A 14,339-nucleotide genomic window follows, 5' to 3' on the forward strand; every position below is an offset into this window, starting at 1 on the left:
GCTGGAGTTTGCAGTTTTTGCAGTTTTTGAAAAACTCGGAAAATATTGACTTATTAGAATGATCTGGCCTGAAAAGTGGATCACAGCTGTGTCAAATATTGAATTTTGACCTCTTTGTGGAACCCCTCTGTTCTGAATGGCCCTTTATACACGAATTGAGTTGAATTAACAACAAACAGTCTGAAAACCCTCAGAGAAAAACAACCAGATCAAATAAATAAAACAGGTCACATGTGCTGGGTATAAATGCCACATTGCAGAATTAATTCAATTCAGTTACACAAGATCCAACTGATTTACAAAGTTAATTAGAGTTGCAATTCAACATAAATTGATTAAATAAGTAGTTTTTCAAACACTTTCGCTTTGGAGTGCAAAGGTGAATTTTGAATCAATAAGAACACTAATTATTTAAGGAATTATCTAATTTAGAAAAGCTCTTTCTTTGGCCTATGAAAGAAACTTAATACAGTGGGGCAAAAACAGTATTTAACCACCAAGCTCTCCCAATTGAAAAGATGAGAGAGGCATGTAATTTTCATTATAGGTAAACCTCAACTATGAGAGAAAAAATTAGAAAAGATATCCAGAAAATAACATTGTCTGATTTTTAAGGAATTTCTTTGAAATTATGGTGGAAAATAAGTATTTGGTCATTAAAGTAGTTCAACTGTTATTGACCAGTTCGAGATCTGGAGACTGCCTGAGTTTTTCGCTCACCGTTCTTGTGATCATTTTGATCCCATGGGGTGAGATCCTGTGGGGAGCCCCAGATAGATTGAGATTCTCAGTGGTCTTGTTTGTCTTCCATTTCCTAATAACACAGTTGATTTCTTCACACCAAGCTGCTTAACTGTTGCAGTCTTCCCAGCCTGGTGCAGGTCAACAACATTGACTCTGGTGTCCTTCGATAGCTCTTTGGTCTCTGTCATAGTGGAGTTTGGAGTGTGACTGTTGGAGGTTGTGGACAGGTGTCTTTAATATAGATAGCCAGTTCAAACAGGAGCCTTTAAAACAGGTAATGAGTGGAGGACAGAGGATCCTCTTACAGAAGTTACAGGTCTGTGAGAGCCAGAAATCTTGTTTGTTTTTGGTGACCAAATGCTTATTTTTCACCATAATTTACAAATAAATTCTTTGAAAATCAGACAATGTGATTTTCTGGATTTTTCTCTCTCATTTTGTCTTATAGTTGAGGTTTATCTATGATGAAAATTACAGGCCTCTCTCATCTTTTTAAGTGGGATAACTTGCACAATTGGTGGCTGCCTGAATACCGGTACTTTTTTGCCCCACTGTATGTGGAGTTTATGAATCTGTGAAAATGCATCTTGTGAGATGATAAATGAACACCAGAGTGGAAAATTGTCAGACCTGCTTGATTGCCTGAAGCTGTGTTCACCCCGCCCTTAGAAACATCCATTTAAGCAAGCACGTTTTGGGCTTCCGCATTCAAAACTCTCCCGTTCACATGTTGCTATGCAAGTTTCAACGACCGTTTTTTCAGGCTCCACATACAAAATGTACCGCCATTGAAAACATAATTAAAGTCAAACCAGGTCAATCTTTGACCAATTTGGGACTCACATTTGGTAGTGACGTATGTATAATTCATTAAAGTGTCAACTGATCCTAAAAGAGAAATACATAAGTGTCGCTTGTGCCTAACCAGAGTTACATGACGCCAAGTCTTTCATATTTCAGAATAGAGTTGTGAAATTAAAAACCTGGAGCCAGATTCACCAGATTTGCACCGCGTTGCCATTTCACACCAAACCTCTTTCAACTGTAGGTGGCGGACATGCAATAGTACACAGTAGAAAAAGAAAAAGGGGAAAAAAGGCCCTCTCTATGGAAGCATTTCTGGTATTAACTTATATTTTTAATTATGCTACAGAAATGGTTCCATATCTCCCATATTGTCCAGGGAGGACTAAATGTGCGTCACATCGTCGGTGTGAAAGTAGTTTGAGTGAGACTTGATTTTGAATGCAACATCAATACTTATTGAGGAAAGTGATGAGCAACTAAAAATGGAGCTTTGCTCTAAATAAAATCAGACACAAGGTTTTGGAAACAAGCAAGTTCAAACATTTCTCAATTTGACCGTTAAAGTAAGACCTTTCTGTCTGATCTGCGTGCCTTACAAATCCTCCAGCTTTGTTTTTTATGTTTTGGCTTACAGAGCTGCTAAGAATAGCTCAGGTCTAAGTCTAGAAAATGCACTGTAATAGCAGCCGAAATCCTACACTCAATTAGAGGTCATGAAGTGTGCACGCAAGTCCTGGTCTGAGTGGAGGAGGCCCACATGAGTCTGAGAGGTCAAACACACAGTCAACATGTGTGTCTGCGCAGCGGGAAGCGTGCGCTTCTGCTGTAACAGTGAGATCAGCACGCCTGTGGTTGCGGGTCGGGGGTTGACCCCATAGCTGCCGGTTTCCACAGCGAACGGCTGGTATTTCGCCATTACTGTCACCGTGGTAACTGCCATCATGATGCAGACACGCCGCTCCTGTGTTGCACAAGAGGAAACGGTTGATCCAGTGGAAGGAAGGGTGTAAACGTGGCTACCAAGGCCGTTTTTAGGAAAATGCATTCTTGAACGAAAAACTTTAGGAAATGATTCAAGAGAAATGAATCTTTTTCTCTGATGCTTCAAGGCTGTGATGTCTGAAAACATGAGCTAGAAGTTACTGTAAACTGATTTCATGGATTGTGGGAAGAGAGGGATGGGACCATGTCAGACATAGGAAAGGGCGGCAGAGTTGATTCTGGGTGGAGAAGTGCCGTTGAGGACCACAGGAGGCCTGGGGAGCCAATAAAAGGCTGTTGAGGGATGGAAAGAAGACACCACCTTGGGAGTCTGAAGCAGGAGGAGGCATCCAGACAGCAGCTCTGCAGATCAACGCAGGGCAGGCTGCCACACGCCACCTTCACGTCAATCACTCAACAATGAGACTGACGTTTACACAGAAGTGTGACAGGCGCCACGAATAAAAGCAGATGGTGAAAAAGCTCTTAGTTGGTGCCGTGTTTGACCTGCAGAATGTGGCGCTTCTGCAGAGCCGAGCACAATCTGTCCAGTTCAAACCTGTCTTTCTTGGCTTAATGTCTTCATCGCAGAAAGATGAGATTCCCAGGGCGCGGGATAATATGACAGTCTAGATGAGTTAAATATCATTAGCGAGGAACACGGCGTACTGCTGCACGCACATGTGTACTGAGGGAGGTCTTTCCTCATCCAGCCCCCTCTGCTGAGTCATAACGGACACAATGGTTCCCACTTCCCTGAGAAGGAGCCGGAAAGACAGGCTGATCCTGGCAGAAAGAGGAAGAATCGTGTCAGAAACTGTCATAGAGATTCCTTAATGAAGCCTTTATTTTCTGTTTTCGCGTCATGTTGTTGAGGCTCAGAGAAGGAGCTGAGGCCGATCCCAGCCACCAGGAGGATAGAGCACAGTCTAAGTTTTTATCTTCAAATCTAAATTTTGACTTAATATTTCCTTTTATTCAAGTTATGTGGTGATAGCCATCTACAGATCAGGTCAGCTAGTTGGATATCTAACCGTGATGTTGGTGGACTACAGGATTTTTTGGAGCTCACATGGAAGTTCAAAGCTCATGATAGAAATGAACCCATTTCTAATGTTTTCCCTCTGTTGGTTTAGTAAAGTGACCAGATTTAGACTTTGTGGGAGCTGATCGTTATGATCTGAGCCTGTGCTACTGCTAACTAGCTAAGGCGTGCGATCATAACATAACCCAGCTATTTGTCTCTCTACTGCACATGCTCGGCGGTCGACTACATGTTTTAGCTACAGATGTCAAAGAGTATTTTCAAGTGAAGGCATAACAGGAAAGAGGGAAGAGAAAAAGTGCATCAGAATCACCGCAAAGCCCGCCCACTGTCGGCATTCAGTGGGCGAAGTGCATTGTGGGAGTTCAATTTTTCTGTTGCAGCTTATGAGTCACCATGAGTCACTTTATATTCAATTTGCAACATTATTATTACTTGATTACTGTTTTCATTATTGCCTTTGTTAATGTTTATACTACTGAGTCCTCCGTGTCCCTTGTGGGAACAATAAAGGTTTTATCCTGAACCAAACAGCCTGAAGAAAGCCCACACATGCACTGGAGAACATGCAAAAACAAGCATTTTAGATGTGGATTCATGGTAGACTTGGGGACTTGAGGCTTAGACTTGAGTTGCACTAAACTGTCCCATGCAGAGACTTTAGACTTGACTCGAGGCTTGGGACTAGAGAAGAATGTTTGTTTGTTATCCTTAGGTTTTGGCTCCAGAACATCCCTGTCAGCTGGAAAAATAAAACTTCTCTTTACAAGACTTTAGCTTTGGGATAAAGGAGCACCGACTGCCTGCTGATGTGTTTCCATGCACCGTTTCAAAGTATTTTAATGACAATTTGGGAAAATAAACGTAATTTTTAGTACAAATGTAGACATTTTAGATTTGACTGGAAATTGCATCTAAAAATTATGGACTTATCTTGGATTTGCATATGAGGACTTGTGTGCATCTCTGTTTTAGTTTTTTTTTTTTTTAATAAAAGTATTTCCAACAGCTTTAATTTACATTTTAATTCAAAAAGCTGTAAACCTGCATCTCCCTTTACACACAGGCAGCCTTTACTGAAGAATGACACAGAAACACTGAGAGGCATGCTGGGAAAAGAGTTTCAGGGACAAGGCACAATCTTTTACTCTTAATCTTTAATTGCAGGTTTTGAGATGATGCACACTTATCCCCAACAATTTTATAACACCAAACTAGATTTATGTCACTGACATGACACACTCCGTTTTTTCAGCAGGTCAGCTAAAACACTGCCTAATTTCAGAGCCAAAGTACAGTTAGGTCCTTAAAGACCCTAAAGCATTACAAGTGTTTTTTTCAATTATGAGTATACCATTTTTAGCCACATTATTTTTAAAAGTGGTGTTTTCCGGAACATCATTTCTGCAGTAGTTCATTAGAAATTGACCTTTGAGTTGTGCATGGAACTGTTGGTGCGGAGCAACCCCTCCCCATTTCTGAGAGCTCTCTGTTCACATGCGGTCCCATTAGCTTACAGCCCCTCAAGCAATTTTGGAGCTATCCAGCCATATCTGTCATCAGGAAAACGCTGCATAGACATAGTAAAAACACAATTTTCATCGGAGTGGGTCTTTAAATTTACCCTGGCCAAACAGACAAACTGAGCTGTCTGTTTGTGAAAATTAAAGTGCATCCACTGCTGCCTGGATTTGTCACGTGACTGACATCCTTCACAAATACTCCTTAACCAGGTTCATGAATTCAGAAATTTGTTTTTTTTCTCCTTCAAAGCAGCAAAGTGGACACTCTTATGAATATCTTGAGTAAATGTGGAGATAGCCAACCCTGCTGCTTACTGTGCCGCCGCCTTGTGGCCTACTTAGCATTTTCACATGAGGTTCCGCATCTAAACTGAAACGAAGCCATTTCTAGAGGGTCACTGTAAACGGGACATTTGGCTCTAAGTGTTCATAGTGAGGCAGTTGTAAAGACACTCACTCTTTATTGTTGCATTTTTTACTTTGTTTTGATTCAAAAACATATCAGTGTTAAAATGATAAGCCAGCTGCTGATATGTAAAGGTTGTGTTTCATCATGTCCAAATGTAAAATGTGTCTGTTTTTTCTTTAGAGTTTCACTGACGGTCAGAAAAGCATTGGTTGTAGTTTTCAGTGGGTCGAACATCTCCTTGATGATCCGCTTTGGCTTCTGCGAAAAAGGGACAAGTTTGAAAGTGCTTCTGTGGGGGTCAGACACCAGCCATGAAACAACCAACACAAACCATTTTCCTCTTGGACGAAAGCTGAGGAATGAGTTTCATGCTACCACCTCATCGTACCTCTCTGTCCTCGCACAACTGGGCCAGCGTGCAGCTGGATGGATGGATGGGGTTTGGGCTGTGGGGGACTGAGGGTCAGAGGAGGGGAGTAGAGTTACATTCCTTCCATTGGGGCTGTGTGTCTGCCAACAAGGTCACTCCCAGTTCAGTCCCAAGAAAACGGGGAGGGAAGAATTTCTTCTATGTGCCCCATGCTGGATGGAGCTGCAGCCACATGGAGGCCTGTGTGTTGTGGGCACGTGTGTGTGTGTGTATGCACAGCGCTTCAAACCGAGCACCCAGTTTCATGCACGATGCACACACTTCATTTTCCTTCATTCCAACAAGCTGTATCTTCAATTGAAAAATGTTGAGACGTCTTTACTTCTCTGTAGTGGTTGTTACATTTAACCCTTGTGCTATCCTAGGCACTGTAGCATTGAGAGTTGGGTCATCTAGACCCACTAGACAGTGCTCTGAACCTTTTTTCTTCAATGATTTGTGATCTTCACTGTTGTCCATGGATTACATGAAATCTTTCCACCTTTATCCACCTTTGTCATGGTAGGGAGAACACGTCAAAGTAAGGGTGGGGTCATCTAAGATAGCACAAGGGTTAAGGTGCAACCTCCAAGATAACTCCCTGACCAGTCACGTTCTAATCCCTGTAACTTCAGTGCTCACTCTCGCTCTTGATAAATAACTCCATGGTGGACTGAAGGTCTGCTTGCTGCTTAATATCCAAAGATCGATGGACAAGATAAACACATTTTAAACACTCAGCGGTTCATTCTTTTTGTTTGTAGACTCAAGAATCAAATCCTGCAGGATGCCTCAGTTGGCTGTGGCACATGGGAAACCAGGGTTCTATTCCCAGGTTGAGATGGGAAACCAGGGTTCTATTCCCAGGTTGCGATGAGCCTCATCCAGTGTGGGTCCTTGGGCAAGACCCATCACGCTACTTTGTAGCCACCAGTCTGGAACAAGTCTGGGTCACCCTGTGCCGGTCAGCAGCCCGGATAAAATACATGGTTGTGTCAGGAAGGGTATCCGGTGTAAAAATCTCTGCCACACCACCTGTGTGAATTAGTGATAGCTGATTCGCTGCCCCCCCCCCCCCCCCCCCCCCCGACCAAATATGCCAAAAAGGTGAACAACAACAACACAGACCTGAATGTCTGAAAAAGAAATGCTGCCATTCCTGTTTGATCTTAAAAGGCCTATTCCATGCTATTCTTAGGTCTTGTATAGTAGACAATATCCACGCATGTGATACTATATTACCTTTAGTGCACAAAAGAATGTTTTTTTTTTAATTAAATATCACGGTAGCCATTTTCCTGAGTTCTTTTCCAACCCTGACGTAAGATGACTCGATCTCTGAGGCTCCACCTTTCACTCCTTGTGGGGGCCACCCATTTCATGACATCAACCTAGAGCCCGCCTCGGCAGCGTGTTTGCGTCTCGCCCACCAAAACACGCTGGGGGCGGTGCTGGCAGTTTAAGAAACAAACAAAGTTATAGAGAAAACCATATGATGACCTGTAAAAACGAAACAAAAACCGACTGAAGACAGAAATTTAAAAATTTCCAAGTACAACAGAGTACGACACACACAAATGTGAAACCCTGGAGAACTTTATTCTAGACTTTAGAAAGACTCTATTTGACAACTCACGGGGAAGGCTCCACCAAAATATGGGCATTGTGGCTTCAGGGGTTTGAGTTTCCTGTCAGAGAGCCTCCAAAGTGTCTGGAATTTACTTGACAAACCCTGACAGCCTTTTTGAGTTTCTTGAACTGAGTCAGAGGGGGCTGACGTAAGACAGAAACGAGACTAAATTGTGACTAAACATAAACAGAGATGAGAGTCTGAAACTCTGAGGTCAAATGTTGCATGAGTGTTTCTCAACCATCAACAACATTGTTTGGCAATCACATGAAGATGTTGGTGTACACTTCTGCACAAGACGGACGGACAGATAGACGGATAGATAGAAATGCAAAGATATTGACATGAGTGTTCAGGAAAAAGCACCTTATTTTCCCACCAACAAAAGCTTTTGAGACTTCATGGAAGCAGCCATTTTGAAATGAGCAGAGAAGCCCTTCTACTGCCTCCAGTGGAATGATGATGCACTACAGGGCAAAAAAAAACTGGACCAAGTGACATACAATGGAGTTTCAAATAAAGTTTGGATGGTGCTAATGAGAAATGTGTGAATCAAATAGGATTTTACAGATTTTTTTTGAGCATCAGGTTTTCTCTGGAGCACAAAAACGGAGGCACGGAAAGTTCTGGTAAACCTGAGGTTCTTGTCACCTATGGGTGCTTAAACCTTGGTCATATACATCTGAGCGGGTCAACCCCCCTACGGGTGCTGCAGGTATTTGGATTGTCGGGGCCTTATAGGAGGAGTGCAGGGGTGATGTCATTGTGCCTCTGCCAGTTACTCTCCCCCTCCCCCACCTGCTCTGCCTTGGACGCGACCAGCTGCCTTCACTTACCTCGTCATCACCGCCGCCTTCTTAAAATGCTCCTTGATCATCATTCGACGCCAGTTCGTTGTTCCTCCCACGAAAGAATCTCCTCTGGTACTCACCTGGTTGCTGTCCTCTGGTGTCTCCGTGTCTCGCTCCTGGATTTCCTCTGCCGTACTCCTCCAGCCAGCCGCTGCGCCTCCTCCTGGAAAAAGCCATTACTCACCTTCTACAATATTAAATCATCTAAACTTACCTCTTTGTCCGAGTCTCCTTCCGGGTTCCAGCATTTGGGTCACTCTGAACTCTCGTCATATCATGAAAGGTGACTCGTTGTTGCCGTGTGTCCACGGCATGAAAATGGAACGTAGGATTGTTGTCCGTGCGGTAAGTGTACCGTGAAGTATTTGTCAGGATAATGTACATTTCACGCACGCATCACGTCCTTTATGCAGCTCTTTAGTTATTAGTGAGGAGCATTTACGGGCTCCTTATTGAGATCCGTATGACATGCCTGCGTCTCACCTACTTCCCCCTTCCACACGTGTCTTCATGTTCACTGCAACCTGACACCCATAGCATACCTGAAGATAAACATGAGCACCAACATTTTTACCTTATGGGTTCACAGCAGGCTATCTGCATGCGCCGTAAAGATTTGGCCATTTTTTCACCCGCAGACAGCCCACATCCACCCGTAAGGCCAGTCGTTGCTAAGGCTTTAGCCACATATACAGCTCACAAACCAAAATGTGACACCGAGACAAGCAGAACCCAGAGATGGGCTGGGTTCCTCGTGGAGGGCGGGGGGCGACTGCGGCTGGGCCCGTTTGTTGTCTGGGACAGGAAACATGTGAGCAGAATGTGGGAGGTGAGGAGAATTTGGCAACACGCAAATACACACAACACAGGCGGAACGGAGGCTCTTTCAGGACATTTGGCCGTCACAGACTGCATGTCACAAGGAATCAAATTAGAAGCCAAAACAAAGCAAGGGACTTTCTGCACAGACCTGCAGGAGAGTCTGCTTTGGTCTGCAGGGTTGTTTGTCGAGTCAACCCGAAAGCCGATACGTCAGACAGAGCCTCACTGCCTCAGTGGGTCACTGAATCACTGCATTTTGTCTGCCGCTCTTTCCTGGAAACTCTCCAGCTGCACGGCGGAGCTTCCACCACTGCTTCCGGGTCAAATGGTTTTTAACGTTACGCAAAAAAAGAGACGTTCCCTAGAATGATGCATTAAATGAGTGCAACCCCCCTCCTGCAGTTGTGAGGCGCGCACACATTACTCCCACTACATAGGAGCTGACACCAGCAATTAGCATTGTTCAGCAAACATAGTGCATGGTAAGTCGCTGTCCCGTGGCTCTGCCCGGCCCGCTCTGATTTTAGCATCATGGGAACTGCAGGTAGAAGGTCCTGGAAGGTCACAGCAGAGTTAAGCCATCTGACACAACCACGGTTTGTGGAAAACTGTGGGCCTTCTTCAAACTGAAGCCCTCTGCTTCTCTCAAAAGACTTTTCACAGACCCTGGATGGTTTGGAGCGCCACCTGGTGGACAGAAGCAGCACCACACTTTCTGAAAGGGACAAAAAACACTAAAACTCCCAAACTTGATGCTACAGTTTTGCTTGTTTTTTATTTCTCAACATACTTGGAAACTCAAACTAAACTGCATATGTTTTGCAAATCCCGCAAACTGTGAGCGAAAAAAGTCTTCCACCTTTGATTCAAAATGAACCAACGTCCTACCAGACGAATCCAAGGGAATTGAACCACCAAGAGTGTTAGGGGTCATTGTGCAGCAAGTTTACCGTCCACCCCCACTGAGATGGGTGGGACATGCAGCCCAGCATTTAGCTGCGTACCTGAGCGGCCACACACCTGCGGAGATGGCACAGGTGAAGGCGGCGGGGGATGCTGCGACAAATCTGCAGGACTACACAGAAGTTTACGCAGACATGGCAACCGTCAGCTCCAGTGCAGGTGAGTCCACAAACACCACAACCATGACAAAAATTTGATTTAGTCTTTAACTTACTGTTTCAGTGACCTTTTAAACTCTGGAGTGTCTTCTAGAGATTCTGGTGTTCACACCCCATTTTTAAAGAGCATACAAAGACTGTAGGTTAATATATTTGCTGATAAAACACAAATAAAATCATTATATATATTTTTCTAACACTGGGCCCAGGGTCAGAGCAGCCAGGCTGGACGAATTGGTCACTTTGTTAGAGTGTGCAGGTAATCTCGGTCAAATCCCTCCAGTTTCTGGTATCTTTTTCTCACGAGCTTGAGTTCAGCAACTAAAGCTCTGTGGCTCTCAGGTTGCTTATGACAGTGGGAACCAGAAAGTCGGTGTAATCCCTCTTTTTTTTATTTTGGACGGTCATTGGTAATTTGCATTCTTCCAAGTTCAAGAAGAAGAGAGGAAACAGGAGAATGAGTATTGTCTGCTTAGGCCTTTTCCACACAAAGGCTCTTTTTTTAGGTCTTTTTCTCCTGAAAGCAGATGTTAGAGAGTCGGCACGGAAAGGGGCTATGGGAGAGACCTCCATGGCGGCGGGAATGACCAGGCGACAGAGGACCTACCCCTCCCCGGCCAGACGGCGCCACCGCACCACCTTCAGCCACAAGCAGCTGGAGCAGCTGGAACGGGCCTTCGGGCAGAACCAGTACCCTGACATCTACTGCAGAGAGGAGCTGGCTCGCATCACCAAACTCAACGAGGCACGCATACAGGTGGGGGCCTTCAGCACATTATGCTTTAACCCTTGTGCTATCTTAGATGACCCCACCCTTACATTGACGTGTACTCCCTACCATGACAAAGGTGGATAAAGGTGGAAAGATTTCATGTAATCCATGGACACCAGTGAAGATCACAAATCATTGAAGAAAAAAGGTTCAGAGCTCTGTCTAGTGGGTCTAGATGACCCAACTCCCAATGTTAAAGTGCCTAGGATAGCACAAGGGTTAATTCAACTCAATTCGTGTATAAAGGGCCAAGTCAGAACAGAGGGGTTCCACAAAGAGGTCAAAATTCAATATTTGACACAGCTGTGATCCACTTTTCAGGCCAGATCATTCTAATAAGTCAATATTTTCCGAGTGTTTCAAAAACTGCCAATTAAGTAGCCAAAAGGTAAGGTCAAATGGTTCTGGTTCCGCTGGAGTTTGGTCCAGAAGTGATCATCAGGTGATACACTATGAATATTCATTTACTGATCACTTCTGGACCAAAATGAAATTAAAAAATGATGTAAAATGTCACTTTCTTTAACACTTTTCTTGAAGTAGTCAGTTGGACACCAATGAACAAACGTGCAACATGCATCCAAGCATTTTTGGAGCTCCGTAACAGCAGACCTCAGCTTCTCTTTTTTGGAATTCCAAGAGCTTTGTATACCCATGTAATTCTCTGAATATTTACAGACCCACTCTGATGGTAAAATGGTAAATGACGTATACTTATATAGCGCTTTTCTACCTTCTTTTGAGGGCCCACAGCGCTTTATAGTCACAGTCACATTCACACACTGGTTGCGGCTCACCTGCCAAACACTGGCGCCAACCTTCCACCAGAAGCAAGGTGGGGTTCAGCGTCTTGCCCAAGGACACTTCGACATATGGGCGTGCAAGGCGGGAATCAAACCTGCAATCTTACGATCATGGGTCGACCGCTCTACAGCTGCACCACAGCTGCCCCGGCTCATGATGAAATGGGTGTTTTTAACATGTTCTTGTGGCCTTTTTCTAATGATGGAGGACATAGATACATCAAACTTGCTTTTCTGAATATTTCTTTATTCAAATCAGTGTGAATCAGGAGCAGATGAAAAAATATAGTTTGAAAAAGATTGTAGAAAATACACTGGGCGGCCCACAAGCTTCCTGCTCCGTCCATTCTGAAGCATCCACTGTCAGACATATAGATCCACGTACGTCTTTGTTTTTCCTCGTCTGAGCTGGAATCTGGATCTAAACTGGACGGCTGGATAGCTCCAATACCGCTTGTCATTTTTGTTTCATCTGTAATGTTCGGTTAGGGGTCTGAGGGGCTGTAAGTTAGCAGGAGGGAGTGTAAATAGATGGGGGGGGGGGGGGGGTCATCTTACTCCGTGCCAACAGACAAACTTTGTCCCAGAAAACAACATGTTTTTTATTTAATTTTCTTAGAAACAACATAGTCCTCTTTAAATGACCACTGGGAACGCTGTTGCATTAGATCAAAAAGAAGATCGGAATGGGACTTTAGGACGGATACATCTACATGTGTGCAAAAACGTTACAAGTCTTGAAATATCAATGAGAACATTCTATAAAAATGTGCATGCGGAAGACAGAAACGGTGCCAAATCAGGGGTCCTTCTCTGTGTCCTGTCCCTCTAATTGGTACTTTCTTCATCTTCACTGTGAAGTTGATTGTTTTGTTGTGTTTTCTGCTTTGAATTTGTTTTTATCCATTTTTTGTTTTTGGTTTGCAACACTGTATACCACCATCTCCAGTCAGATGGTATAATAGTTAAATCATTTCAGGATGACAGGAATGATTGAAATCAAAGTCTCTGTCTCTATTCAGGTCTCATTCCTGGTCACAATGTTCCATTTTTGCTGCAATAACAAGCATGCTTGTCTCAGCAGGTTTGGTTTCAGAACAGAAGAGCCAAACAGCGCAAGCAGGAACGGGCTTCCAGAAAGGTGCTTCGCGGGGGGGTCGTGTCGGGCCCCAGGGGCCTGCTGGGCGGCATGCACATCCAGCCGTCCGGCATGTCTCGACAGTACTACTCACAGCCACTTCCTCACATTCCCCATCTGTCCCCGATGCTACCCACTGGGGCTTACTCTCGCCACCCGGGCCCGGTCAGCCGGTGCCCATGCCCCAGTGTCCCCCCACCGGCGGCGGCCCAGCATGATGACTGGTACGGTCCGCTGAGGGGCAACCTCCCTTCACCCATGTTCTCACTGGCCCCCATGCAGCCGCTGGAGCCGGCCTCCCACTGGAACTGAGCAGCAACCAAAGAAGGCATTCAAATAAAAAGTGTAAAAAAGAAAATCTGTGTGCTTATTCACAGCATAAAGCCTTTCTCTGCCATATTACAACTGAGGAATGCAGTGAAAAAAAGTCTAAAAACATCCAGTTCCTGTTGACTTGTCGTCGTCAAATGTTCCAACTTCCTGTGGGGCCTGAGATACAGACCTTGTTTTATTTCCTACTTAGAGATCCGTCTGTTTGCAGGCCCACATGAAGACACACTTTCACACCTAAGGGACAATTTAGTGTCAACAATCAGCCAATGAAGTGTGTTTTTGGACTGTGGGAGGAAACCAGAGTGCTTGGAGAAAACTCACGCATGCGTGAGGAGAACATCCAAACTCCACACAGAAAGGTCCAAGCTTGGATTCAAAACAATGTGAGGTGAAACCATGAACCACTACACCACCATGCAGCCCTACAGTCAGCATGTTTGGTTGTTGTTCTGAAAAAAAAAATCCTTAAAATATTCCGTGAACTTAAGTTTGTATTCAGACTGGAAACATGTGGTTCGCTGAAAGTGAACCAGAGTCCTTTTCCCCCGATAATCTGGAACATATTTTCCGGTCTCGGACCAGGGTCCATTCTTGGACCCATCTTTGGAGGTGGTCTCTGTTTGTTTCCTATCAGACTGAGCTTCGTTTTGCTCTGTTGGTTCCATCCTCGGAGCCAAACAACTGGACCAAAACGGCCACAGTAGCCGACGTAAACACAGTAGGAATGAAGGAACCGATGAGCTGCAGACAAATGTAAAGCAACGATTTTCGTGTTATCAAACAGAAAAAAGGGTCCAAGTGTTTATTTATTAGAACATTTATTTTAACACAGCTGAAAACGCTTCTTACATGCTTTTCTGTGTCTCTTTGCACACCCAGCGCTGCAGTGATGTCACCCTAAAAGCTACCTCGTAATTCCTTAACCCTTGTGCTATCTTAGATGACCCCACC

General features: G+C 44.4%; 1 protein-coding gene across 1 annotated transcript; it reads left to right on the plus strand.

Annotated features, from left to right (window-relative positions):
* Positions 1-10,122: 10,122 nt before the first annotated feature.
* prop1 (PROP paired-like homeobox 1) lies at positions 10,123-13,413 on the plus strand. The gene is made up of 3 exons (XM_004076925.5): positions 10,123-10,343; positions 10,870-11,099; positions 13,002-13,413. The coding sequence occupies exons 1-3, from the start codon at positions 10,250-10,252 to the stop codon at positions 13,365-13,367; spliced, it is 690 nt and encodes a 229-aa protein (XP_004076973.1). The 5' UTR covers positions 10,123-10,249; the 3' UTR covers positions 13,368-13,413.
* The last annotated feature ends 926 nt before the right edge of the window (positions 13,414-14,339 follow it).

Source organism: Oryzias latipes, chromosome 15 (assembly GCF_053564925.1).
Source record: "Oryzias latipes strain Hd-rR chromosome 15, Olatipes_Hd-rR_3.1".
Classification (NCBI taxonomy): Eukaryota; Metazoa; Chordata; class Actinopteri; order Beloniformes; family Adrianichthyidae; genus Oryzias; species Oryzias latipes.